This window comes from Typha angustifolia, chromosome 3 (assembly GCF_048772165.1).
Source record: "Typha angustifolia cultivar Huaian chromosome 3, ASM4877216v1, whole genome shotgun sequence".
Classification (NCBI taxonomy): domain Eukaryota; kingdom Viridiplantae; phylum Streptophyta; class Magnoliopsida; order Poales; family Typhaceae; genus Typha; species Typha angustifolia.
In genome coordinates, this window is record NC_133241.1 from 8334807 (window position 1) to 8362528 (window position 27722).

Consider the following 27722-nt stretch of genomic DNA (forward strand, 5'->3'; position numbering starts at 1 on the left):
CTATCCGAAGTCCGAACCATAATTTCCCTCCCTTCCCTCGTTTTCTGCTGCTCTCGCTTTTTTAACCCCTCCACCCCCCCCCTCTCTCTCTCTCTGTACCAAGTCCTTTTAGATCTTAAATTAAAACCCTAATCCCGCCTCCGATCTCCCGCCGCCGTGGAGCTGGCGCCGAGCCCGAGGCGAATCGGGTCGGATCGGTGACGAGATCTCGCTGTCGGGTTTCGTCTCCGATCGCGCGATCGGTGGGGTTTCTCGTGGAATTTTGAGGTCGATCGAGTCGGATTTGATGTCTGGGAACCGATCGGCGCAGCAATCGAGGCAGATCCTGCAGCCGCTGCGGCGGCACCTTCCGTTCCAGTCGTCCCGGCCGCCGTTCGCCGCAACCGATGAGTACCACCGGTTCTCCGTCACTGATGGCCGGAGGATCGCCGACGACATGGCCGAGACCCTAGTTATTAAGACACCCGTGAGTTTCGTGGGGAGGTTTGTTGGTTTTTTGTTGCTGTGCTTTGAGATGGTAAACATTGAGTCTGCTTGTGTGCGCTGATTGACTTGTTGATGGTGTTCCTTTTCTGATTTTATGGAAATTAAAGGTTTTTATAGGTTATTGCTTGGTTTAGAACTCATTTGTTTTGGTTGGAAAGTGATGTCAGTTCGGTATGTGTGTGAAACGTTCAGTTTGATCTAAAGGACATTGAATTTGTCATGAGTTATATCTCTAGCAGCTAATCTTTGCAATTGTCGGTCTATCTAACTTAAGTTATATGTACTTACGAGATTTAGTTCAGCTGTCTTCTGAAAAAAGTGAGTTTGGTAGGAATGCTTATTGCAAAGTTTTGATGGTTTCTGAAGATTATTTCTAGTTTGTCAAAATATCATAGTCTCCATTTACCCAATGGTCATTACTTTCTCACTTATAATTTAAGAAGTTTGTATTTGCACTAAGGAGGCAACTCTTACAACATAAAATTTAGTACTCTTCATTGTCAAAGTCATGATATACAAAATTGTGATGACATGATCAATCTCTAAGCTCTACATCAACTTTAGTTGTCAACAAACAAAGACCACCCTATCTCCAACTACACTCATCTTGTGGTAAATGAAGATTTAGACCTCAGCAGACTGAGGATTGATCTAAGATGGATGTGCAGCAATAAATAGTTACATGGAAATTATATGGGGGTTGATCCTGAGTTCTAAAAGGAACTATCATTAGCCTCTCTCTGCTTCACATGGTAATTCAAGGATTTCCTTTTGGAACAACTGAACATGCTAACTCCAGTAGACAAGAACCTTTCCCTTTGGCTTACTGCAAAATCTCTTCCATGGTAGAGCGACCTAAATCCTAGTTCTTGAAATGCATTAAGCTGTAAATTTAGCAACTAAACTCTTACATAATTAGTATCTATTTTCTCATTTGTTCATGGGTTCATTGTTTATGCTCTATAATAATATATTGCTTGATTTTGCAGGATGATTAGCATATGATAGAATGATGCATCTATTGTTTTAGTAATTTGATCTCTTTCCTTACAATCGTTATGATTTTTATACTGTTCAATAGTCTGATAATAGTGCTGCTTCCAATGCAGTTGAAACGAAAAGCTGATCAAGAAGAAAATGAAGCTGCTGAATCAAGTGAATGGACTACTAGCCCAGGATATACTGAAGCAGTTACAAGCCCTCTGCTTACACCAATATCAGGAAAAGGAGGTAGAATGTATGGCAAGTCCAGGGCTGCAAAGCACAATAAATCTGGTCCTCAAACCCCTATATCCAATGCTAGTGAGTATTTTTATACTGTCTTGTGGTTGGATTGCAAGTTAATTTACATAAGTTGTTTATATATATTTATTTATCTTGTAGCGCAGCCGTAGTATCTTTGAACCTCTCATTAGATATCTTATATTGATTTCTCCTCATTCTAGATGTCTTAGTGTACATTGATTTTGGGTGTAGACTTACTTTTTCATCTCCATCTTTGCAGATTCCCCTTCTAGCAATCCTCTCACTCCAGTTGGGACCTGCCGCTATGACAGCTCCCTAGGTGATTACAGTGGGGCATTTACTTTAGCATGATGCCTCACAGGCTTCACCACTTTCAATCCTATTGTAAATTAAATTTGCGAACATCCAGCAGCTTTAGATTTCAAGAGCTGCTTGGAGGTTTGACACCTTATGCTATTGACAAACATTGTTATCCTGTTTTCAGGGCTCTTGACAAAAAAGTTCATCAATTTGCTTAAGCATGCACATGATGGTATTCTTGATTTGAACAAAGCTGCAGAAACATTAGAGGTTAGCAGACCATTACTTGTATGAAGATTTAATGTTGATCTTTTCATGTAAAATGATTGGATGGCTTTCAATCATACAGGTTCAGAAGAGACGGATATATGATATAACAAATGTTCTCGAAGGGATAGGGCTAATAGAAAAGAAACTCAAGAACAGAATTCGTTGGAAGTAATTATTAGCTTTCTACGTCTTTGTTATTCTGCTAGGTTTCTCCTTTGTACTGCTAAAATTTGACTACTCAATCTCATAACAGGGGACTAGATGACTCCAGGCCAGGAGAAGTTAATGATGATGTTTCAATTTTACAGGTATTGCACATGCATGAACTTTTAGCGTACAATTGGAGTATTTACGAATTATCTGCATCTGAGAGTATTATGTTGTTTTCCCTGTAGTTGCTTAGCATTGAAAGGAGACTGCTGAACTTAAATTCTTCTCTCCTATTTTTTCAGGCGGAAGTTGAAAATCTCACTTTACAGGAACGCGGATTAGATGATCATATAAGGTTCTAGTTAATCAAACTATCAAACAACTGTGATTATTTTTTTTTCCCTTGTGATATGCTCTGACATATTTCAGTTTGTTGCAGTGAAATGCGGGACAAATTTAGGGAGCTTACTGAAGATGAAAATAATCAGAAGTAAATGTCTCTTATGCATGCATCTGTACCTGGCGTTAGTTACCATGTCTCTCACTACCGTTTCTCTTTCTCATCTGTTCTTACAGGTGGCTGTATGTGACTGAAGATGACATCAAGGGATTGCCTTGCTTTCAGGTCTAATCTTTTGGCTTCTGAAAATGTTGCTAAATTTGATTAACTTCCAATAACATAATTACTAGATGTTCAGATGTGTATATGCATATTGAATAGTGAATATTTGCTCTTATTGCAGGACGAAACTCTCATTGCAATTAAAGCACCTCATGGTACTACTCTGGAAGTTCCGGATCCTGATGAGGTGTGAGAAGCAGCAGAGGAAGATTAATGAATAAACCAACGTGTGCATTTCTTTTTCTTACTGATCAGCTTGTTATCCTTCATTCATGTGCAGGCTGGTGACTTTCCCCAGAGGAGATATAGAATTGTCCTAAGAAGCACTATGGGTCCAATTGATGTTTACCTCGTTAGGTAGTGTGTCCTTCCAAATGCCTATTCAAAAGTCTACTTGGCCCTGCCTACTGGAATAATTTATTCAACTTTTCTTTTTAATGTTTATAGTCAATTTGAGGAGAAGTTTGAGGAAATGAGTGGTGTCGTGACACCTCCAAGGCCTGCTCATACACCAACCTCCAAAACAGTTGAGAACCCTAATGCAGTAGTACCTGCAGAAGAGAGCAGAAGTAAGGAGGCGGAACTAAATCTCCAAGACACACAGAGGGTTTCCTCAGATCTGAATGCCTCGCAGGACTTCAGCGGGGGGATGATGAAGATTGTTCCTTCAGATATAGATGTAAGTTTAATGCTCCATAATGCAAATTTTGATGATGGCATCTATTATTTCTCAGATACAGTACATCTTACTAATCATGCAAACTATGAATTCTTCTGATAAGCAAGGAGCTTTCTTTTTCATCCTCGTTTTCTTTTGATAAATGAGTCAGAATTTGCAATGCACAAAAGACTCACTAAATTTGTTAGGTTTACTTTATTGAATTGCATAGCCACATCACTATCAGTCTTCAATCAGTTGAAATATTCGGAAGGATAAGAAAATTGTCCTTTGCCGGCCTCCATGCTTGGAAGGCAATTCTTGACAAATCCATTTGCTGAGCATGTGTCAAAAATTAAAATGGTCTCTTTGTTTCGCAGACTGATGCAGACTACTGGCTATTATCGGATGCCGGGGTTAGCATTACTGACATGTGGAAGACAGCACGTATCCTTTTCAAGAAAGGCGTTTCTCTTGTTATTCCTTTCTTCTTTACAAATTGTGTACTATGTGATTGGAAATCCTTGACTAGAACCACAGCGGAAGTTCAATGGGATGGGATTGGTAGATTCAACACTGAGGATTTCTTAGTAAGTGATGTTAGCACACCTCAAGCAACAAATTTACCATCTGGTGCCATTGATATTCCTGGTGCAAACCCCAGTCAGACATAATGGCTAAATGCTTGAAAAGTAACTTCGAGATCATGCTCTGATCCTCATTTGGTGGAGATGTTCCTTGTGCATCATGTTTCTCTAAACTCAACCATCTCGGCGGCAAATGATCATTGTTTGCCAACAGCAGCTAAATATTCAATAAGACCGGCTGCGCCATGAACTCCGTGCTTCGAGTAGAGTGGCCAACATTAGAGATGTACAGAGTAGCAGCATATCTTGTTTCGTATAAAAGGCATGATACAACTGAGATGCTTCTCATTCTGGATCCTTTTTTTGTATGCTGCAAAGCTATCAAGAAGTAGTCTCATAATCAGGTAGTTGTAAATCTAGAAGCAGCCGCCATTATTTTTAAAAAAAAACAATATTTAGCTAGACTGATCCCCCCTACCATGAAAGGTGCAACTCCTGTAACAGTCAAAGCATTCTGAGACAATATGTTGGCGACCTCTTATAGCCTGAGTGCATTAATTAGCTACAATTCTTTCTTTTCACTTACTAGACTTGTTTTACTTACAGCTCAGTTTGTAAGTGCCACGAAAGGTAGCAAGACTTTTCTGCATTATTAAACATCTCATTATCAATTTTATGTACAGAAGAATGACAAGAACAGCATACCTGCACTATGATTTTTCTTATCTTGTTCTGTTTTTGTCATTTGAAGGACATTGATGAGGTATGATCATCTTGAAGGATATGTCAAGGGTTGTGCCATTGAACACGCTAAGATAAAAAGGAGTACTAAAATTGTTGCTGACCGCGTCGCCTCAATCTGAACATAGGAGAAAAGTTTGCAGGCGGTCGACTTCTAACTTGTAGTTGCAGAAATTAAGACCAACAACTCTGCATATTGTCTGGTAATGCGTTTAAGAACGTTTCAAGGAATTTCTCGATTTTGTGTGGTGTCTCTTTTAGCTTTGAATAAAAAATCGAGTAGAACATAGTTGGAATAGTTCTCGCAATTTAGTAAAGATTTTAACAACAAAGGCTTTCCTAAAGTAAAATTGGATTATGATGGCACTTCCCGTAATATCTATATTGTTGAGTTTTATCCACATATCGAGAGAGAGAGAGAGAGAGAGAGGAGAGAGTTAAGATATTTCTGCTGCTAATATCACAAAACAGTGGCGAAACTTTAAATTAAAGTTAAGATGTTAACATTTTCGATATCCACCAGTTTATTCGATTTAAGACTTTCGAAACGATAGGAGATTAAAAATTAACGACAAAAAAAGAAAAGAAAAAGAAACTATCTCATTTATTTCTCAAATGATCAACAATTCTGCTCCAGATTGTTCGTATTTATCTTCTCAAACATAACTGCTAAAAGAGCGCATGAAGAAAACTAAGGAGTTCATTAATTTATTTCTCTCATGATCATACTATCCGTTGTGATCACTGTCGCACTCTATGAAACACGCGCTAAGACTATCACTAATAAATTTATTTTATACACACCTGTAGAGGGAGAGGGAGAGGGGGAGAGAGAGATTAACCTTAATGGAAAGTAGCAAATTGGAATAGGATGGACAGCAAAGCGAATCCAAACATAAAACGCGGCACATTAACCTTAATTCCTGGGCCGCACCTTGCTTACTCCACTAATTAATCGCTAATTACAACTAATCACAACCGTGCAACAACCTCCAGAAACGCCCCAACGGTCGTGATCATCCTCTCCTGGATGCGCAATTAATTCCCTAATTAATACATGCTAATTAGTGGCCACGATGGATTAAAGTTAATAGGAGTCAGCATCCAATAATTGAGGATGGAAACATTTCAAAAGGTAGGGCCCGCCTCGCAATAGCGAAAAGCCAAGAGTCTCGATCCGAATCATCACCAGATCCGACGGCTCTGATTCGCCCTCGTTTGCTAATTCTCATCTAATCCAGAATAGACGCTATTCCGTTACGATCCTACTCCTAATCCTAACACACAATTCGCGATATGAAGCCAAATTATTCCATACTTATCTCCCCCTCCCCCCCTTCTCTCTCTATCTCTCTCTCTCCCTTTCCAATATCGATTCAGAATAGCCACTATTTGATAGTATACGGATAAGTTCCAAAACTCCTACTAATTCCTATCAAATTCCGAATAGTCGACATCTCAATTCCAAATCCGTATTTATTTTATCCTCGATTTGGTATAAACTATTGAATAGTGATCCCTTACGCTTCTCTTCTTTCTCTCTCTCCCTCTCTCTCTCTCTCTCTCTCTCTCTTCTCCATCTAATCTAATCTATTCTAATCTATTTTAGATGGTAGAAGAGAAGGAGACTGGAAGGCGTACCTCGGCGGCGGTCAACGGCGACTTCGAGCTCCGACACTGGAGACCGCCGCCCGAGAGGAAGCCTTCGTTGCGGCGGCGCGATGTGGATATCCCGGCGGCAATCGAGATCCCCAACGGCCGAGTCGGAGGAGATGCCTCGGAGTTCGAGCTCGGGAGGTGGCGATCGGAGCCGGGATACACCAGCCTCCGCGACATCCTGACGTCGCCCGAGTACGCCGCGTCCTCCGTCGACTCGCCGATCGGCGGGGGAGGGAGCTGCGGGGAGATCCGGATTAGGAACCCCCTCGTGAAGCACGCCGCGTACGCCTACCTCCAACCGACGCCGTCGGCCTCGGAGACATCGCGCCGCCGCCGGAGCGCGCTTTGCAACCTATTGGTCGTGCTCACGTGCGGCGGGTTGGAGCTCCTCTGTCCCTGCGCTACCTTCCTCGACGGTCTCTTCCAACGATCGCGCCGGTGAACGGCGAGGTTGACGACAACAGTGCCATACACAATCTCAATTTTCTCTCTTCCGCCCCCGTTTTCGGTCTTTTTGCAAATAACCTCCTGCATTCTTTGAATATTGCGAAAAAAACTACAACAACTTCAACTCTCAGCAATTCGCTTCTTCCAAAATGCCCATTCTTAGGCAGTGGCGTGCCCGTGTGCGTCCCAATAATCTTGATGATCGGATTCAAGAATGAAATACAGAAAGATTACAATCAATATTCGGGCAAGCTTGACAGAGCCATCAGATGTGTGGGCGGCGGGCACATAATTCGCCAGTATTGAATCCCGATACTCCCAAAGATTTTAGTTTGTTTAGAAGATGGGCATTCTGATCTGGAGAACCTATAAACGATGTGGATGATAAAAGTTAACATGGAGGTGAGTTTTTCAAGTTCCGTTGGAAATTGCGGTGGCAAATTGCAATTAATTGGAAATGAGAAGGTTGTTGTGATGTCCAAATAATATAGGTAGTGATTTTTGCGAAAAGGACCTTCCTTTTTGTTTATTTTATTTTCTGTTTTTTTTTTGTGTAAAGAGATTGATAGGATAGAGACAGAGAGAGATGCCAAAATTATTGGTGTAATTTACAAAACAATGAATTGAATAATATATATATATATATATTTTTTTTTTCTTTTTTTTTAAAAAAAAGGGGCTGGCTAAGTGGCTAACCGATCTCCACTATCTCTATTGTATTTCTATGTACATTATTCTATCCAGGTGTCCTTTCTAGTAATGCCGCCTCCGAGGCATGGCACGTGTAGCGGCACGCAGTGACTCTGAGACGGCGGCGTCCTCCCACAACTCCTCGGCGGTGAACTCCGGCAATGCACCCGACTCGTGGACCCCAGCTTGCTGTAAAGGCGATGATGGCCGTTTGATCGTGATGGGGTGTGACCCTGACCGTTTGTTCATCTACAGGAGTGTGATGAAGAAGGATCCAAGAGTTAGCATTGAGAAACAAATGTGAATGGGGATGGAAGTGTTGGTCGTGGTGGTAGTAGGAATAGTACAGTGGACGGTTAGGTTGGTTGGTTGGCTTTAGCTTACTTGGCACCGTCAAGAGACAACGGTGGAGTGGTCCAAACAAACCTTCAATTGATCATTTGGGAGTATACATTGTTAGGTCTCATTCTCACATGGCAATTATGGACTCAAAAAGCTAGCAATGGTCCAATTGCTCATAGCTATGCATTGGGTATTTATCACTCTAGTGGTGCGTTCATGCGTCCTATCTATATACAAGTAAGACAATTTTGAGACGAGAAGAAACAGAGTGGGGCTTGTTTGGTTACTTGATAAAGAAATTCTAAGGCATCCATTATATCAAATAGGGAATTAGTAATTACCTCAATGTTTGATGAGCTAGATGTTGGGGAGACCACATGATGCAGGATCTCAAGAAAGAATTGAGTCCCTTTGTCTGTAAAATTCTTGATGTAAAATAGAAGCAGCTGTCCAGATTTAGCCCTCAAGTCTCTTAACCTCTGCTCAATGTCAGGTTCATATTGCATCACAAATGGTTTCAGGAAGGTCTCATAGACGAGATCACTACCCTGTGAAAAAAAGAAAATGTGGTTTAAGACTATGATGGGCATCATAAAGTTGCTAGAATTGTTGGTTTTAGTTAGGCGTTTGTTTTCTTTTCCTCTCTTACCCTGGTTTTTGGGTACCACAAGTAAACAAAGAATGCTAGCTTGGCTTCTCCATACATAGGCAACCTTTCATGGAATGAGAACAAAGTTAATGGGACAAATATTTCTCAATGAGAAAGTGAATGAAATTTTTAGTGAGGTGAACCGTAATTACCATGAGATGAGCACATCCGCAAATTTCTCAAAGACCGTGACCATGGCGACGATAGTCCTGCAAATTGTTTTTCAATGAAGTTTAAACACAACGATGAATTTAGTCACATATTTTGAATGGGCTCCCAAGCTGTCGAAACCGTTCGGTCTCAATGCAAGGATGATTTAAGCTTTCTATACTCATGTTCTTTAAATTGTTCTTACTCTAGTTGTGAATATCCTCAATCAATGGTATTATGGAATTCGGAAGATACATATATATTCAATTCTCAATATGGGAAAAAGTAAGAAAGGAGAACAAATAGAAGTCAACTTGCATATGAGTAGATAGAAGATACAAATTAGAGTAAGTACCTTGAGATGATTTTTTATTTGTCTGCCTATTTATATAATGACCAAATTATTCTTCAGAATCTCATTCCCTTTATATATATGATCAGAAAGTATTCAAATAGCTTCCGCCTACTTATATGACATTAAGTATTCCTAATTCCTTCACCTACCTTGAAATTTGGTGACTGATAAGGATCTCAATTGTAAAAATATTTCAGATAGAATACTTTTGCTCTTCCACAATCTTCTGACTGAATACTACATTTACTTCAGTTAAGTGGTTCCTTGTGGTTTAACTGGTTTGCTTTATTAAAGGAAAACAAGTTATATCCTAATTAGCTGTCTTAAACCTTCATAACCAACTCAAATAATAGGTACCATATGTAGTAGAATAATTGGAGACATCAAAGTTGAGCAATCCACCACATGCAGAGAACAAAAGTCAACCATTTCTCATGCTGAAAACTACATATAGAACTCAAATTGACCAGTTCCAACCATGAACAAAAGAATAAAAAAGCACAAGATTCCAATTTGCAGAGCATTGAGTTGTCTCAGGCATTTCATCATACAACACTCAAGCGCGTTAAACAACTACAATTCTAGAATAGATCTATGCTCCTATTTCTCATACCTTTCATCATCAATTCAACTGAAAAGATCACTACTAAATCTTAATTAATCAACGCTAAAAATATGTCAAGAAGATATGAGTAATTACCAATATTGGCACCAAAACCGGAGCTGCCCGACGTCGCTGGGCTGCTGCTCCATCAACTTGAAGCATTCGAACGCCGGAATCGTGTATCCAAACAACAGCCTGCAATCAAAAGAATCACAAGCATAACTTAGAAATCAATAATTACCCAATAGCCAGCGAAAAGTAATCATCACGAAATTGGGAATGAAAAAGCAAAGGAAAGAAATGGGTACATACACAAGGGATCTGGTGAGGAAATCTCCTAACATGTTTAAAACTCCGAATCGAAGAACGCCAAGAAATTTGTTAGCTGAGTGATCAATACTTCCTTTGGCTACTTCTTCTATGGAGTGGCGTCCCGGAGAAGAGAGGGAAAGAGAGGGGGAGAGAGCGAGGAGAGCGGTTGCTTTAAGGAGAAGACTTCGCGGCAAAATTACACGCAAAGCAAAGGACGGAATGCATCTCGTGGGATCCCACCTTCCTCCATAACTAACTTTTGAAACGGCTTGACTACGATATCATATGGGTGGGAAAAGTGAGGGGTACTTTCGTCATTCATATTGTGGGACCTAGACGTATCACCACTAGCGTCTGAGCCAAGTTTGATATATTAGTATATATTATCATATGCAAACGTTGAAATTACTGTTTTATCCTTACCTAACCTGGAAGACTTAGTATTTTTCTTTATTATAATTTTATTTATATGCCATCTCAACTTAATATAATATATTGCCTTGTGGTGCTCTAATAATTATTAAATGTGCTCGATCTTTTTTTTTTTAATTTAAATTTTGTCTGTTGTGTATCAGGTTTGCAAAAGTTTTTTTTGCCTTTAAAAAAAAAGAAAATAAAAGAAAAGAAAAAGGCTTTGGTCTTGTGGCTTTAAATATATAATTTAATTAATTTAATTTTTTTTTTAAATCAAGTGGGCCCTCGAAAATGTTGCAGGCAAATGGTCTTGTTTGACTATACTTTTCTGCCATTATTTATTACAACTTACACCCCGTATTATTGGTTTATTTTGGTTCGGACTCTGCTAAAATGGGCCTAATCTGACACTAATAAACCACTCTTCCGGCCTGCCAGTTAAATGGAGCCCACAACTGTGAATAATTGTTCCTGGATACGGTTCTTCCCCACGTGAATGAATAAGTCTGCGGTAATATAAATTATTTATCCTTCTACTGAGTACTACTACTGAAGAATGCCAGATAATTCTATCTTATTCCACTAATGTATGTATTAGCTCCTTCTATCCGTAGAATATCGTGAATAAATTATTTCAGTTACCTAATGCTTTCACACACGCATTTCATTCCCAAAATAGTCATCCCATTTGTATGCCCGGAATGCCCCCCCTGCTGGAGGAGAGTTCACATGGCCAATTAATTAATTCAAACCCCTGGCCAAGTTGTCCAAATATAACTCAATGCCTTCTTCGTTTCAAAGCAAAAGACGTAAAGCTAAGTCTCCATCTCCCCCTCTCCTCCAACCATCCTATCTACCAGTTGGTTTAAAAGAATCCCTTTTACCTTTCGCTCGCCAAAAATGGCGCAAATTTGCCTCCAAACTTGAAAGAGAGAGAAAGAAAACGAACATTTTACTGCCCATCGATGGCGTCGAGGCGGAGAAGGTTCGGAATGCGACACCCGGTGGTAGTGGACATCGGCTGTGGCTGCCGGAAGCCAAAGCTCCCATCTTTCCTCACTTCGTTACCAAAACCCAAACCCCTCAAATCTCGAACACCCATCTCCCCTTCCACCGCCACTTCTTCCTGCTGGGAGACGAGCGCTACGGTCACCGCAACCGCGACCACCACTTCGTCCTCGTCGTCGTCGTTAGCGTGCTCCGCCGCCGAGAGCCCGCAGAGGAAGCTGAAGGAGTGGAAAAGGATGGGGCCCAAGAAGGCAGAGGAAGGGGTGGCGGTGGTGAAGGAATCGTCGGACCCGTACCACGACTTCCGAGACTCGATGCTCCAGATGATCGTGGAGATGGAGATCTACGCGTGGGACGACCTCCGCGACCTCCTCCGCCGCTTCCTCGCGCTCAACTCCCCCTACCACCACCACCTCATCCTCCGGGCCTTCGCCGAGATATGGGCGGGGCTAACCTCACCCCTCTCCCCCTCCCCCTCCCCCTCCTCCGGGAGAGGATTCCGCCGGTGACCGCGCCGCTCCGCGTGCCGAACACGTGGAGGAAAACGACGGAGTTGAGATCCTAGTACCACCTGCGTGCCACATGGGCAAGAGGACGTCAACGTTGGGCTCGGCGTTTCCCTCTGAGGTGATCTCACCGGGTGGTGATAGGATCTCAAATCGAGAATAATATCTAAAACTCAAGATTTCCATTAATTTTGTCGTCCTCATTTTCCCTTTCCAGTGCTTTAATATCCGTGCAGGATGATATATGAGATGTGGGGTCATGATGACCTTTTTCTTGTACAATTTCCAACGTTGTGAGACATTTTATATCAATCTATGGATCTAGGCATCTGCTGTGTCTGTGTAAAGTTTTAATCTATTAATGAGTCTCGAGTTATCACTCCACGAGATCTTTCAACGGATCCAACTCTCTTCTAGACTTATACTATGATGGATGGTGCGTAAATAATATTAAATGTCTTCATGGGTGTTAGCCTTCCAAGACTCACATGAGGATTGAGACTTTCTTTTGGGTCATAAATGCGTATGAAAACTTTACTGTGCGCCTACTATCGAATTTAATTCTTTAGCTGATCGATATGAAACTGTCTTCATCGAGCATTGGAGCATTGGCTTAGCTTACTCTCTGATCTGAGAAGCAAAAATTCCATGGCAACACCATCAGACTCACAGGCAATGGAGAGCATCTCTTTTAAGGTTACAGTTTTGTCTCTCGTTGCTGCTGATTGAAATTTGAACCCGGTGTTTGAATTTAAAATGCAAAATCTCTTTACTGAACTCAATAGAGACATCAGATAGGAGAGAGAGTGGGAGATGGTCGTAGTAGGCATTAATGACTTGCAGCATCAGCAGCAGCAGCAGCAGCAGTGCATGAGCTTGCGAGCTAATTTTGTACCTTTCTACGTGCAAATTAATGGCAGAGAGCTCATGCAGCTCTGGGCATGGGCATTGGCATTGGCATGCATCGATCTACATACACCTTAGCTCCTAATCCTATCAATGGGCTTTGCAGACCATTCGATCAATAAAAGCCTCTCGTGCCAAATTGCAATCGAGTCCACGATGGAGTATAAATCTCCGGAAACTCTCGTCTCAGTGGGAGGAGATTTTTCCTTTTTATTTGAATTTTAATCGTGCATTTACAGTCATTCTTGTGGAATAAATTATTTTTGTAAATAGGAATTTTCTTCTTCTTTTCATAATAATGCATATAAATGTTTATTATTTACTTACATAGCTTTCCATTAATTTTAAGCAATTTATATAAAGGGCAAAATAGTAATTTTAGTTTATTATCGATATTCTGATTATTTCTGGTGATAATTACGTAAAACTTTATTGTAGATTATCCGACATTGTGAACCATGATATTGTCAAAAGATAAGGTGTAAAATGGAATTTTCCTTTAAAAAAAAAGAAAAAGAGAGACAGCGAGAGAGGAAAACCACCGTTGCTCTGAATCGAGACTCCCGTTAATTAAATGCACCTCTAAATCCGAAGCTTTGTACAGCCGTAGATACCGAAAATGTCAGACCTTGTTTGGATCAAATTTTAAAAAATCGATGCGGCTCTCACAAACACTTGCATTTTCCAAAACCAAATTTAAATTTTTTTTTTAAATATAATCAAATCTTGAAATCATTGAGCTAAGCGATTATGGTCCCCTTTGGAAGGAGTAAAATTTACAGACCGCCTTGGTCATCACGCTAGCATTGTAATATAATAAACTTGCATTTTACTTCAACTATATATAAAATTGTAAATCTTGCATTATTTTGGGTGTTATTGAAGAAAAGACGCTGGACGCTAGCCTTAGAAGCTTCTTCACAAAGTAAGAAGAATCTTGCACAGACTTCAATTCCATTAAATATTTAGATAAATTTAATTAAGATACTAAAATATATAAAATTAGGCCGGATCAGCGGGTCAAATTTGATCCATATCTTATTTACTGGTGTAATTTGTGGCTTGTGTATATATTTAATATGATTATATTGCCTTATATTTTCGTGCCGGGTATAATCGGTTATATTTTGATGCTAATTTATCTAGTTAGTGATAGGAAAACTATATTTACCCATTAATAAAGTGTTATTATTTTAAAGAAAAATCGACGGGGTGTGGATGATAACAAATTACGCTGTTTTAAAATAAATTAATGATCGAGTTGACGTCGCAGCGGATGGTCTGCAGCAACAGACGCAGGCATTTCGTGCATCCGAGGCACGAGGAGGACGAAGACGGATTCGATCTACAATACGAAAAAGTAGAGGCGTTGCTTTACAAATCGATAAACTTATGGGTGGTCATTTGCAAAAATAAACCTGAAATAAATGTTATCAGGTTTGGCAGTCGCTGCTGCAGAAGGATCTATCACCGCCTTTTTCATGTCCGTAGGAGAAGAAGGTGTCGCATTCAATCGGTATGCTGATAAAAGAGGGACCAAAAAAATAAAAGAAAAAAACTTACATTTTTTTTTTCACTAAAATCCTCAAATTATTAATAATCTAGGAATATATCACAAATAAGTGTATTAGATTAATTAACAAGACTCGCTTCCCTCATCCTCTGCCTCCTCAATCTCATCAAAAGTCATAGACGAAGGAGAAGTGGAGGAGGAGGAGGAGGAGGAGTAGTACTCCGGAGTAGAAGCAATACCCACAAGCAAATCCACAAAGGCCGCGAGAATAAACCCGTGGTTCTTTTTCACATTAACCCTTAGATACCACACTAATAACTCCTCGAGCCATCGCGATTCCTTGATGCCATGGGCCATGACCATCTCCTCCATGGACATCATGAAGTCATGGCATGGGTCGTTCGACTCCATGGCCAGCACCATGGTGCTGTCCTTGAACGGGAACTCGATTTTGCTCACCTTCACCTCCTCCAGTATGGAGCTCGTATCCCCGGGCTCGAAGAAGAGCCGGTCCGACCGCAGCCCACGTAGGACGGTCTCCGCCGACTCGTCCGACGCCGTCGAGAAGCTGTCTATCTCAACCTCCTCCGACGAGTTGGTGAAGCATGTCGACTCGGTGGAGTCGAAGTAGGCCGAGTTCACCGTCTTGTAGAAGTCGTCGGCATCGCCGGCGCGGAACGAGCTGGTCTTCGGGTGCCTGCACGTGGCCCACGACCAGGGAGATGAGGAGGGAGATGGAGAAGAAGTAGTACTTTGAGGCGGTGGCGGTGCATGGGCATGGTGGTGGTCTCTGAGCTTGAAGAAGAAAGATGTGAAGCCTTTCTTGCCCATTGGAAAGGAGAGGGGAGAAAGAGAGACTACAGAGAGAGGTAGGTTTTAAGTTTTGGAAAAAAAGGGTGTGAGTTTAGGTGTGGCATTAATGGAGGGTGGGATTAGGTTAGACTTGTGGGAATTTTAAAGTAGGAGAAGGGAAGGAGGGAAGAGGGAAGAGGACAGTGGGGTCCAAGGTCATGTGGGCATTTAAAAAACTATTGGCCTGGTTGGATGAATGCCAATATATATGCATACACGTATATGGTTGATTAATTACTATTTGCCAATGGATGAGGAGTTTGATGCAGTGTACAAACTTTGTTTCCTTTCTAAGATTGTTTATGCTTGTTTTGGAAGTCCTATCTGTTTGGTAACTGCTAACACACATGATGACATGAATGCTACTCAAATTATTCATTAATCATTTCAATTTTTTACCACCCTTCTTTTTAAAAAATAAAGCTATATCTTACGTAGTAAAAATTTTAAAATAGCAACAATATATTCCATCATTGTTGTGTAACTAAGTAAGTGATACTCTTTTACTGCTATTCTTATTGTTGCAAGACATTACTCTTTTAAAATTGATTGCAAACTTAGAAGGTCACTTTACACAGGGTTAGAATAATGGAGGGACCACTCACCAGTGTGACAAGTTCACCTTCCAGAATTGGATTCAAATGTTTTGTTTTTGAATTGGATTGTGAGAGTGAGGACTGTTTGGTCATCTCAGTATTCCCTGTGCATTTATGAATTGGGGATTGAGTCATGGGATGGAATTTATTGCTTCTAACTCTTTAAAACTGGTTAGAATAAATGCTGTATAAGATGTCGGTCTACCTTGTATTCTCCCCCTCAACTCTGTTTGATTGTAAGGTATCTGTCACATCGTATGCATTATGCTGATTCAAGAAAATTATGCTTAAAGATTTCCAATACTTCATCTCAAGCAAGAGAAGTTTTAACATCATAGTTTTAATCTGTGCAGAGTAAATTTCTCCTGGAGCAAAGTTGACACAATTTCTCAGTACCTCTCTTGCTACGAGAAAAATTGAAGGGATAAAATTGACAATGATATAGTGTCAAGATAAGGAACATAATTTTATATATTAGGTGGTCACTCTGTTCTCCATCATATTATTCTATAATATTCCATGATAACTACTACTCTTATTGATTTATTATTCCAGGCATATGAATTAGAACTGTCGTTAGTTTCAGGACCAAGATAATTAAGCTATAAGATATGGCAGATCATACAGCTAGGCATGCTTTTATTCTCTTGATGGATACGTATGCTCTATGATTTGTATGCCACGTGTTTAATTTATATAGTTGATTACTTGCAACAGTTTGCAACTTTTAATATATTTAGGCATAGTTTAGCTTTATTATCATTCACACCCAAGACATTATTTATTATTTTAATATCTCAAAAACAAATGGCAGAAGATAGAACAGTGAATATGAATCTGGCTCTCCTTTTTATTTATCTTAATTTTAAAATACTTACTCAATGTATTAGGCCATTCTGTGTGTATTGTTAGTTTAACCCATGTTACCCATCTATATTACTATAACTTCATGTTAAAGAAAAATTAATTTGAGGGTGTTTTTTAACTATGGTAGGACAGGAATGATAATAAATATAAAATATAGAGTGTTTTTGATAAATGTCTCTATATTTAATATGGTTTATCTTTTTAACTAATACATTAGGTCTAACTAGACAATTGGGACTGTGAGCCAACGGATTAAGCGGATCTGCATCCGATAAGGAGTTGCAGACCAACTGGCATCCGACCCGTAACTATATTCATACGAGGCAGCCTCAGCCTCCGCCTCCGCAGCCGCCGCACTCCACTTCGCTGAAGAAGGCAGGTGCTAAAAATTATCCCAAAAAGTTCAGTTTAGGGTTTCAGAAAGATGTTTAAGTTATCGAATCGAGTACTACGAAAGGTTTGCTATTCTTCTTCTTCTTCTTCTTCTTCTATTTGGATCGTGTCTTCCAGTAGCTGATTTTATTTGTAATTTTTGTTTGGCTTAGCTTTTGTGTTCAATTAATTGCTGGGATTTTGGATTAAAAGGTGAGTTTTGTGGTACCATAAATACATGTTCCATGGAGTTAGAAGCAAATGCTAGAACGTTTAAGTTTAGTAACCCTGATAAGGGAGTCGGGTGTTTGCTAAAAAAATTGAGAAAAGTAGAAGCAGATGCTGGAAGTTTGAAGTGGTGAAAGATTCTAATTTTTGAAGCAAGAATAGCGTAATTTTTTTTAGTTATAACATTTAAATGGGATACAGAATGCCTAATTCTGAGTTACTTTTATTTTTTCTGGTTGTAAGGCGTGAACTCATTGATAACTTGCAATCTGTCATATGTTTCAGCCTGACGGAAATGTTATCTTTGTTGCAGTTCCTGGGGAATGGAAATAATCAGAAAAAGTCCTTCAGGATGAATGTGCAGGGTCATTATCTCGCGGCTAGATATCTGTCGCACGAATCTCTTTCCTGGTCTAGAGGGAGCTACGCGAAGCGTTTCCCTCCTCTTGTACATCCTTTACACGAGCTCAAGCTTCCGCAAGGCCTCTCAGATTATCAGGAAAGAAATCCCACAAAAATCACCACGCTTCCAAATGGGATAAAGATTGCTTCAGAGGATGTCCTGGTATGCTTGTACACCTTTTGTTTACTTTTTAAAAACTTACTTTTCTTCATTATGTCCTATTTGATCCCTTTGACTCTTACACGAAACAGTGAATGGTTTTATTAATTTAACTGAGCCATTGATTTCTATGTACCTATATTAGCTGTTGGTTTGTTCATTTTAAGTTTTAGGTCTTTCGGATCATTCTAACAGTAGATACAAGATGGTAAAAGGAGGTAGAATCATTAATGTTTTGTTTAATCCATTTCGGTAGTGGAATACCTTACTCAAGATTTCTTGATTCAACCTGTAAAATAAACAGAAAAGTGCAAATCTCCTCACTAGATGTGGCTCAGTTAAGTTAGATTCTTGGAATCTTTCTGCTTGTCCGAAATCATGGTATAACAATATCACCCTTTGTTATGGTCAAGTAACAGATGAAAGGATGTATCAATTTGCACGATTACTTATGGTCAACCAATTCATACGAAGATTCACTAAGTGACCCTTCATTTAGTACAGTGGGCTACATATAACACATATTTATTTATTTTTTTATGCTTCCATTACTTGAAGGCTTATTTTTTGTATCCATGGATTTGTTTAAGTCCTTCAACATTGATTCCTAAGTTTATATTATTACAGGGGCCTGCTGCTTGTATAGGAATATTTGTCGATTCTGGTTCTATATATGAAAGGGAGGAAACTACTGGAGTTACCCATCTTCTTGAAAGACTGGCCTTTAAATCAACAAAAAATCGTAGCCATTTGCAAATTGTACGCGATGTCGAGGCAACCGGAGGAAATGTGGGTGCATCTGCCTCCAGAGAACAGATGGGATATAGTTATGATACACTGAAGGCCTACCTGCCACATGCTGTTGAATTACTTGTTGACTGCATTAGGAACCCTATATTTCTTCAAAGCGAGGTTGAAGAACAGGCGAGTGCATTTGTTGACTTGCCTTTTCATATTTTCTTCTAATAATTCTTTCTTCCTTTAAATGATTATGTGATTCTTCAGCTGGCTATAGTTAAAGAGGAAGTCAGAGAAATCACAAAGGACCCTCAAAAGTTTCTTCTGGAGTCTCTTCACCTTGCTGGATATTCTGGTGCCCTTGGAAAGTCATTGCTGGCTCCTGAGACATCTTTGGAAGGACTTAATGGATCAATTATTGGGAAGTTCTATTTCGTAAGGTTCTTCTATCTATTTTGAGGCTTTGTACTTCGTAATACTACTGGTTTGTCAAATGGCAGCGGTAACAGCAGACATGAATATTAAATGGAAGTTGTATGTCTCTAAAGTACGGGTATATGTGCTACCATTTGTGTCAGCTTATTTATATGAAGTCACTGTTTAGAACTGCACCCACATAGTGTTCTATGATGGTCCCTTAACCACTTACATCGAGCAGATGCTTTTTATAACATCAGTTATATGTTATTATTCTCTGCAGAGTTTCTTTGCATTATAATGTGCAATAATGATGCTGTCCACACATTTCACTGAGGTTTTTAATATTACAGGAAAATTATACTGCTGATCGCATCGTTTTGGCAGCATCAGGTGTGGATCATCAGTACTTGCTAGATATTGCAGAACCTCTTCTGTCCGACTTACATAGAGGACACCATGTGGAGGTGCCAAAGTCCACATATGCTGGTGGAGATTTCAGACATAAAGCGGAATCGGAGGTGATAGAACAATATTAAATTCTGAGATTATTCTGTTTTCCCTTTTCTTTCTCTAACAACTCAGCCTGTCTGCTATGTTTTTGCTGTATAGATGACTCATGTGGCACTAGCTTTTGAAGTTCCAGGGGGCTGGCATCAAGAGAAAGATGCAACAGTCTTGACTGTTCTGCAGGTATTACAGTCATCTGCATGGACGAAACAAAAGATATCTCTTGGCACCATATAAAATATTCATAGATTTTTTTTTGTACATCGATTTTGTACCTTTTTCCTTTAAAATTTTAGAATGTTACGTTGAAGCATAGTCGTTATTCTTTAACAGACTTTGATGGGTGGTGGTGGTTCATTCTCTTCTGGCGGTCCTGGGAAGGGGATGCATTCTCGGCTTTGTGAGTGGCTAATGTGATAATCTCTTTATACACTTCAATGATCCTTCTCATTCTCCTCATATTCTTTGCATCATTTTACATGTGATTATGTTTTCTCCCGTTGTAATCCTGTTCCTCTCACACTAATCAAATTGCCCTTTGTCTGTGGAGCAAAGCTCACTTACTGAAATGCGAACTAAAGAGCACCTTTACTGATGTGCAGATCTTCGTGTCCTAAATAAGTACCAGCAAGTACAATCTTTTTCAGCATTTAGTAGCATATACAATGACACTGGCCTCTTTGGAATCCATTTAACTACGGTGAGCTCTCTGTCTAGAGTTTCCTTCTATATTCTATCTGCCAACAGTGGAACTCCACTCAGTTGCATGTATCCTTTAGGAAGGATGCCTTGGTAACTTGGTCAAAACTTTCTCGATTTAGTACAAAATTTGCATATAGCAAATATTTAGGAGATTTTTTTTTTCAAAGTATCCGTGGACTCATTTGTAATCTTTTGAGTTCCAATAACATGTGTGTGGATATTGCTTAAGGATTTCTTTAGATGGAGGCTCTTACTAGGTGGTTTGGTTAAGTATCTTTGAACCAACGCAGGGATCAGACTTTGTAACCAAAGCGATTGATGTTGCAGCTAATGAATTGACAACAGTTGCGACACCTGGCCAAGGTAGCAGTTCTTTTTCTTTTTCCTTTTCAAAGTTGCCTTTTATTTGGTAAAAGCTAGGCTTACTGATGCAAATATCTGATTCTATACATGATATTCAGTGACTGAACTTGAACTTAATCGAGCGAAGAATTCTACAAAATCAGCTGTTCTGATGAACCTGGAATCCAGAGTAAGTAATTACTTCATCTCCTTAAACTTATCTGTCTCTATGGTTTATGTGATTTTTTTTCTCCTTTCTTTTCTTAACAGGCAATTGTTACAGAGGACATAGGGAGGCAAATTTTGACTTACGGATGCCGGTAATGGTCTCTTAGTTAAATAGTGTATATTCTTTGAAGAACCCCATTATTCAGTCTTCATGGTTATTTTTATTAAAATGTTTTACAGGAAGCCAGTAGAACATTTTCTACAGTGTATAGATGAACTGACAGTCGACGATCTTACAATGATGGCACAAAAGATTGTATCTTCACCTCTCACAATGGCATGCTTGGGAGATGGTTAACCTTCTCTCTTCTTCTTTTCTCACCATGGAGTATTTGAGTTTCTTTAAACACCCAGTAACAAAATTTTGCACTTTCTGCAGTTGATTCAGTTCCTTCACGACGCTTCTGTTAGCCGGCATTTCCATGCATAGCACAGGCGCAAAAACAATGCAGAATTCTTACAAGAAAATTTCTTGGATGTGTGCAGTAATTAGATGATCATCTTTCATTGGTTTCAATATGCATTTCCAAGCATAACATCTGCGCCAAAACGATGTGAATGCTTACAAGAAATCATCTTGGATGTGGCACAGTAATTAGATGATCATCTTTTCATTGGTTCCAATGTGCATTTCTGAATTCCAACATTCAAATCCAATGAGGTATACAGAAGTTCCAGACCTCGATCAGATATCTGAGTTTTATTTTTTAGGCCGTGGTGGCAATCTATAGAGCAGTAAACTACTCTATACAAAAGGAGTTATAAATTCTATTCAGCGTGACATGGATGTCAATGTCCCAAATGTTGTTCGACATCTACCTTGTTAACGACCACTGATCCATATAAGGCCACCACTTAGTGGCATATATTCAACCTATCCAATTTTCAAACAGGTAAACAAGATAGGAAGAATTCTCGTAAATCGTGTCAATTCAACTTCTATCAGTTCCAAGATACATCCAAGCACCAAGATACCTTTTCTTATTCCCTTCACAACAACTATTCGCGAGCAATTCGAGCAAGTTACAGTGTGCAGCCTAGACTCCGACATTTCGTATAGTGCCACTTGTGGCCCGATCACCCGATCCGACGGTCAGGATCAGCCGATAGTCTGACGCACTCTTGTATATTCTAGAAACGTATCAAGCCACACTATTTTTTCTTTCCTTCTCGGAAAGCAAGAAAAAGAGCAACAGCGAGCGAGCGAGCGAGCGAGAGAGAAAGAGAGGATTCGACTAATCTAGGGTTTTGGAAAGGTTTTTACCGGATCTATTCGTCTTTCTAAATCCAAGTATGCGTCCCACTCTGCATTTTTTTCCTCTATTTTTCCTCATTTTCTTTCGGTTTCTTTGAGTGCAGATTAGGGTATGCGATAGTTGGCGAATGTTCTGCGTCTGAATTCGTCTCCCAAGCAGCGGATTCCACTTGAGGCGGTGAGCTTCGATTCTATTGTGTTGGAAATGCAATTCTTTTAGGTCGCGAGATATTTGTTCTTCGGTCCCATGTGTTAATGTTGATTGTTTCTTTTTTGATTTTATAGTACTCAGTGCATTGTTCATGTCTTTGCCTTCTTAGTTTGTGTGTATTCAACTAGAATTTTGTCTTTAACTACAGCAGATGTCGTTGTATATTGGTCACCTTTCTCCGCGCATTCGTAGAGAGGAACTTGAACGGAATTTTCGGAGGTTTGGACGTTGTAGTGTACAGCTGAAAGATGGATATGGATTTGTAGTCTATGAACTTACTGCAAATGCCGAGAGAGCCCTACGGGCACTACGAGGCAAAATCATTTGCGGGGAGCAGATATCTATTAATTGGTCAAACAGACAGCCTAAGCCTTTTCAAAGATCTGCAAAGAGCTCGAGGTTTTATGAACCCTATCGCGGAAGAAATTTCAGAGATGGGGATGATGGTGTTGGGATCAGCGGTCCCCGTGATGGAAAAGAGTTTCCTAGGAATGATCATGGAGGGCGTCATTCCAATGATGTAGTTGATAGAGAGACAGATGAGATGGATGGGAATGTTGTCAATGCCGGAGAGAACAAAAGTGAAAATATGAAAGAAATGATGGTGGATCAGCAAGGTATACATGATCCACCTCCAGTGGAAAATGATCGATGGGATGAACCTGGTAATGACACATTGGCTGGCAATGGATTGGAGAATGGTGATGAGTTTGACCGCTATGAACCTTACCATGGTTACAACAGAAGAGATGAAAATGAAAATTTTCAAAAGGCTGGTTCTTATGATTCTTCTGATCAGGGCAATTCTCAGGAAAAGAGGCGAAGAGAGAAGTCCACCGAACACATTGGTAGGAACATCGATATGCCAAAACCACAGCAAACCTGCTATAATTGTGGACAAGTCGGTCACATAATGCGGAGATGCCCTCAAGGGGGTGCTCATCGGGAAAAGTTCAAGTTTATGAAGAGGAGAGATGAGACAAATTTCAGAGATAAAGGGAACATGAGGCTAAAGAGGTTTAAACCAAATTTATGGGGAAAGTCTGATTCCTATAGAAATTCTCACATACCAAGTCGGCTCCACACAAGTGATAGGAAGGAATTTTATCCCGATAAAGCAACAAGAGTGCCCAGGGAAAGTGAGATTTCTCCAGAAAGTAGAGGAAAACAACAGGCCAAGTTCAGAGGATATTCTCAAAGAAACATGAGAAGTAGAGTTGGAAAAGAAACCCGAAAGAAATCACCCAAGAGAAGTAGAAAAAGGAAATCTCATTCTTCTGATTCTTCTACAACTAGCTCACAGTCACATTCACAATCCAAGAGGTCTCGTTCTGGTACAAGCTTTGGATCACACTCAAGATTAGCGATCTCACATTCTCAGTCTCGTTCTCGTTCAGCATCCTCTAGTTCAAGGACTTCTTCTACACCATCCTACTCTAAGTCTGTCAATTCAAGATCTAGGTCTAGATCAAGGTCAAAGTCCAGCCTTCCTAGATCTCTGTCTTTATCTGTATCTTTGGAACATAAGTCAATGCCTTTTTCAAAGAACAAGCAAATAGATGTTTGCTCGAATGGCTCTTCGGAGAATAATTTGGAGACAAGCTCCAAGCAAAAGCAATTGGAGGACACAAAACTGACAGGTACACATGTGATGTTGGAAGGTGAACCTACAATCCCTCCATTCAAGGTGGATACTGAAACTAATGGAGAACAACCTGTAGATGATGACCGAGGTGCACAATGTTCTACTTATGGGAATAGATACAGCCTAGGTAATTCATGTGGAGATATGCTAAAAGTTGGCTGTTTAGGCAGTGAGCATCACAGTCAGATGGGCAGCCAGCAGATAATGTCATCAAAGGTTCCAAAGAGAGATGCTTCTGTTAAATGTGAGGGAAGCAATTCTTTATGCATAACTAGTGAGGAAATGGTCTCAGCTCTCAAACACTATGGACTGACAACACCAAAGGAGGGGCAGCTGGACATACCCGTAGAGGAGTACTTTGGTGCTGCTCGCCTATGGCCATGGCAGCTAATTTACTACCGGCGACTAAAGAAGGGTCCAATTTCTACAGAGAATTATGCTAGACGACTTGAGCAGAACAGGGAGTTTGGTATCGTGGATAAGTATATTAGAAGCAGCAGCGGTTGGAATGAATGCCACCAAAGTTCTACATGATTAGGGTTAGTGCTGCCTCTCATTTTCTTTAGGCATGGTCATCTAGGTACTTTTGAAAATGGAAAGTCACATGCATTATTTTTTCTGGACATTCTATATATCATCTATGATCACATGAAGTGGTTTGTAGTTCTTTTATTTGCTATGATGACCTGAGTAAACAATTGTAGCACATTCAGTCAGTTGTCAAGATTATACACTGTTCAGATGTTCATTATATTGCTATAATTGTGGGAAACTCTATACTGTTGGTGAAGTTGATTTTCTATTGTGGTGTTCTGCATTCCTTTTATCTCGCTATGGTTGTAATCGGTACTTCACTCTGTATTTTCTCCTTCATTGTACTTCTGTGTGATGTTCATCGCTTCTCCTGTCATCTGTGATTCTTGCAGTTACCTATGAGTCTTCCTTTTATTTCTGAGTTCTTATTGAGTTAGTTTTGAATGCTTGTTGTGAGGTATCAATATTGACCAGGTACTGACATCTTGGTCGTATTACTGCTTTACCAGTTCTTAGAGACCATCGAGTTCTTTCTGTAGCTCTCATCTGATCCATGACCAGGAAAACAGATATCTTACTGTCAAAGTGAGATTGATTAACAGTGACAATAAAAGAATGCAGGGATGTGTTCCATGTATACTGTGTATCCACATTCAGTAGGCATAGCATGTTGGAAAGAGCTGCATAAGCAGATGTCTCAATCTTTGGTGCTTACAGCTCACTTTGATTCCTTTGTGCTGCTTAGTATCTAACTTTTCACCATCATTGGTCTTGTGAAATCCTATAGTACTATCTAAGTGTTAATCACAAGTTTGTCGTTGTTCCTTGCCGATGATTGGGTTCATCCATCCCATTGCTGCTTCTTCTTAGGTGATTTTCTGTCTGTCCACTATTCTATGTAAAAAAAGGTCTCCAATGGTTCTATGATGTTTATCAAGCTTAATCGTCTCACATTATTGTTGATGATTCTCCAATACTGAATGATTACTATCTCATTCAAGGGAAAATTAGGACTAATCATGCATGCTCATCTTGAGTCCTTCCAGCTGTGGTTACGTGATAGGTGGTGCCTTGTGATAGAAGGCATCTGGAAAACAGAGGTATAGATGGGATCTGGTGACGAAGGTCAAGGTATACTTTTCTTCTGATCAGATTTATGCTTTTTGTTGTTATTGGGTTTATATTATCATCATCATTTGCCAGGGCATGCCAGCTATCAGATATCTCCAAATTTCTTTCTGGTTGTTTTGTCTTTCGTTGATTAAATGTTCTCAATTTCTAGTTAATGCCTCAAACTGCATGCTTTTGGCACATATACTAAAATGCATTGTGGACAATTTATTTTTCTTTTATTTAAGTATTGTTTCAAAAGAATATCGAAATGAGTAAATTGCCCTTTCCGCTCACATCAATTTGTTTTCCAGATACACAAGTTCATCACGTACAATGAAGAGGTTTCCAAAGGTACTCATCTGTCATCCAAATGGGTTGCCCATACATCCTTGTCTCCCCCTGGAATCTCGATTATTTGAACACCGATACCATTAATGATTGACAACTCAAGCTCTTGATGAAATGAATGCTATGGCTCGAGCTACTTTGGACAAGCGATTAAATGAAGTGGTTGACACTTTGTTTGTCTCCCATATTTTTGACGAAGTGTCTCATTGGACGTACTGACTTATGCTTTCTTTTTCATACGTCCATATCTTTTTCCTCTATTTTGTCGGCAACAATTTGCAAAATTTGGGAGATTAATGTTCCTCTTCTTCTTCTTATTATTGTTATTATTTTGGTGTGTGTTAGTAAATGAGGTTTGAGTACTTGAATCCGAGGGGAAACACTTCGAATTGGATTACAGTGGGAAGCTTATAAGTGCTCAACGGAAAAGAGGTAATGCCATGGCAACAGTGACGTGCGTTGCATTAAGTAAAACAATTATATTGTATTGCATTTATTCAAAGTTATGACAGGAGAAGTAAAGGGAAGGAGTGGTGGAAATAAATTGATGCTCATCATGTGAGTGTGATGTAACACGGCATTATGGACAACTGTCTTATTAATTCATTCATTAAATTTCTTCGATCCTTCTCTCTTCTTTGTTACACAGGTACTATACCCAACGATAATCGAATTGAATCTTTTTCAATGCAATTTTTTTCATGTATCTCTTTAAGAGAAGATTAATCTGCGTATGAATTTTTACTCTTTTCTTCTGCACTTATATATTTCTATATTTTTTCAGAATTAAAGCAGATAATGGGCTCCAGAATACACCATGAATTCAAGCTGGAGGATGAGAAAATTACATTATCTTCAGAAACTGACTGACTCGAGAAGGAAGCAAAGCAAGAATATTAGGAGTGGGTTCAAAAGAAAACTAGTGAGAGAATGTAAAATTTGCGTTGCGTAATGAACTATCTTTTAGCTCTCGCGGTTCTTCTTGGTGTTGCTTTTATCGCGATGGAAGTGGAGGATGACAGAGCTCTTGCACCTGGGGCACTTGGGATCCTCCTCTAGGAGCATGACATACATGAGGCACCGCGGGCATCCGGCGAGGACCATCGGCATCGCCTCTGGGCTGTTGGAGCACCTCAGGCCCTGCTCGTTCTCCGACGAGATGCACGAGCTCGAAGAAGAGTCATCGTCAACCGCCGTCCTTCGTGAAGAGCTCCTTGTCGACGATGGCGAGAGGTTCAGCTCCAGGTCCAGCTTTGGGCTCTTCCCCCTGTTTCTGCTCATCTTGCCTACCTTAATACACACACAAGAAAGATAGAAATTGTTCAATGGATAGTAACGTAAGTCTTTGTGGAAATGTAGTATAGAATTAGCAATGCTTTGGATGTAGAAGTGGAGATGAGCTAAAGTGATCACCAGAAAGTTGGGAGACTAATGTTGGTCGTTGGAGTGTTGATCGTGAGCTCTCGTAGCCATTATGTAGGAAAACTGAGGGGGAGAGGTCAATTGCTAGTTTGTTATTCTTCTTATCTTCTGAAAATTTGAAGTATTATAGTGCTTAGGAGATAAGAGAGTGGCTAGGGGTGGGATT

At 39.9% G+C, this 27722-nt stretch overlaps 6 protein-coding genes across 16 annotated transcripts; 4 read left to right on the forward strand and 2 right to left on the reverse strand.

Annotated features, from left to right (window-relative positions):
* The first annotated feature begins 9 nt into the window (after positions 1-9).
* LOC140780200 (transcription factor E2FA-like) lies at positions 10-6489 on the forward strand. Of its 2 annotated transcripts, XR_012107469.1 has the most exons (15): positions 10-466; positions 1596-1788; positions 1991-2050; positions 2216-2301; positions 2381-2469; positions 2555-2609; positions 2754-2806; positions 2891-2941; positions 3028-3076; positions 3195-3260; positions 3354-3430; positions 3521-3752; positions 4112-4178; positions 4272-4722; positions 5070-6489. XR_012107469.1 is itself a non-coding variant. In XM_073125608.1 (14 exons), the coding sequence occupies exons 1-14, from the start codon at positions 287-289 to the stop codon at positions 4403-4405; spliced, it is 1392 nt and encodes a 463-aa protein (XP_072981709.1). In that variant the 5' UTR covers positions 10-286; the 3' UTR covers positions 4406-4903. The 2 variants fall into 2 exon arrangements, 1 of the variants encoding a protein (XP_072981709.1); XM_073125608.1 differs by lacking the exon at positions 5070-6489 and having other exon boundaries at positions 4272-4903.
* Positions 6490-7918: 1429 nt separating this feature from the next.
* Positions 7919-10486, reverse strand: LOC140780201 (putative HVA22-like protein g). The gene is made up of 6 exons (XM_073125609.1): positions 10268-10486; positions 10052-10150; positions 8999-9055; positions 8847-8910; positions 8539-8745; positions 7919-8104 (listed from the first exon to the last, which is right to left on the reverse strand). Exons 1-6 carry the CDS (start codon positions 10297-10299, stop codon positions 7919-7921), a joined length of 645 nt encoding a protein of 214 aa, XP_072981710.1. The 5' UTR covers positions 10300-10486.
* Positions 10487-11439: 953 nt separating this feature from the next.
* LOC140758303 (uncharacterized) lies at positions 11440-12561 on the forward strand. The gene has a single exon (XM_073094404.1). It carries the CDS (start codon positions 11647-11649, stop codon positions 12196-12198), a length of 552 nt encoding a protein of 183 aa, XP_072950505.1. The 5' UTR covers positions 11440-11646; the 3' UTR covers positions 12199-12561.
* Positions 12562-17251: 4690 nt separating this feature from the next.
* On the forward strand, positions 17252-21707 carry LOC140778857 (mitochondrial-processing peptidase subunit alpha-like). Its single transcript, XM_073123753.1, has 13 exons — positions 17252-17386; positions 17843-18094; positions 18719-19015; positions 19097-19264; positions 19600-19767; positions 19859-19939; positions 20090-20156; positions 20359-20456; positions 20749-20821; positions 20920-20990; positions 21071-21120; positions 21209-21321; positions 21408-21707. Exons 1-13 carry the CDS (start codon positions 17354-17356, stop codon positions 21437-21439), a joined length of 1503 nt encoding a protein of 500 aa, XP_072979854.1. The 5' UTR covers positions 17252-17353; the 3' UTR covers positions 21440-21707.
* On the forward strand, positions 21557-27089 carry LOC140778824 (uncharacterized). Of its 10 annotated transcripts, none has more exons than XR_012107248.1 (6): positions 21861-22284; positions 22388-22461; positions 22646-24678; positions 25675-25804; positions 26098-26783; positions 26919-27089. XR_012107248.1 is itself a non-coding variant. In XM_073123712.1 (4 exons), the coding sequence occupies exon 3, from the start codon at positions 22646-22648 to the stop codon at positions 24671-24673; it is 2028 nt and encodes a 675-aa protein (XP_072979813.1). In that variant the 5' UTR covers positions 21861-22284; positions 22388-22461; the 3' UTR covers positions 24674-24678; positions 26098-27089. The 10 variants fall into 10 exon arrangements, 3 of the variants coding, with proteins under 3 accessions (XP_072979813.1, XP_072979834.1, XP_072979826.1); XR_012107255.1 differs by having other exon boundaries at positions 26098-26566; positions 26647-27089; XR_012107257.1 differs by lacking the exon at positions 21861-22284 and adding an exon at positions 21557-21689 and having other exon boundaries at positions 22643-24678; positions 26098-27089.
* Positions 27090-27097: 8 nt separating this feature from the next.
* LOC140758278 (protein GL2-INTERACTING REPRESSOR 1) lies at positions 27098-27415 on the reverse strand. Its single transcript, XM_073094379.1, has one exon. It carries the CDS (start codon positions 27413-27415, stop codon positions 27098-27100), a length of 318 nt encoding a protein of 105 aa, XP_072950480.1.
* Between the last annotated feature and the right edge of the window lie 307 nt (positions 27416-27722).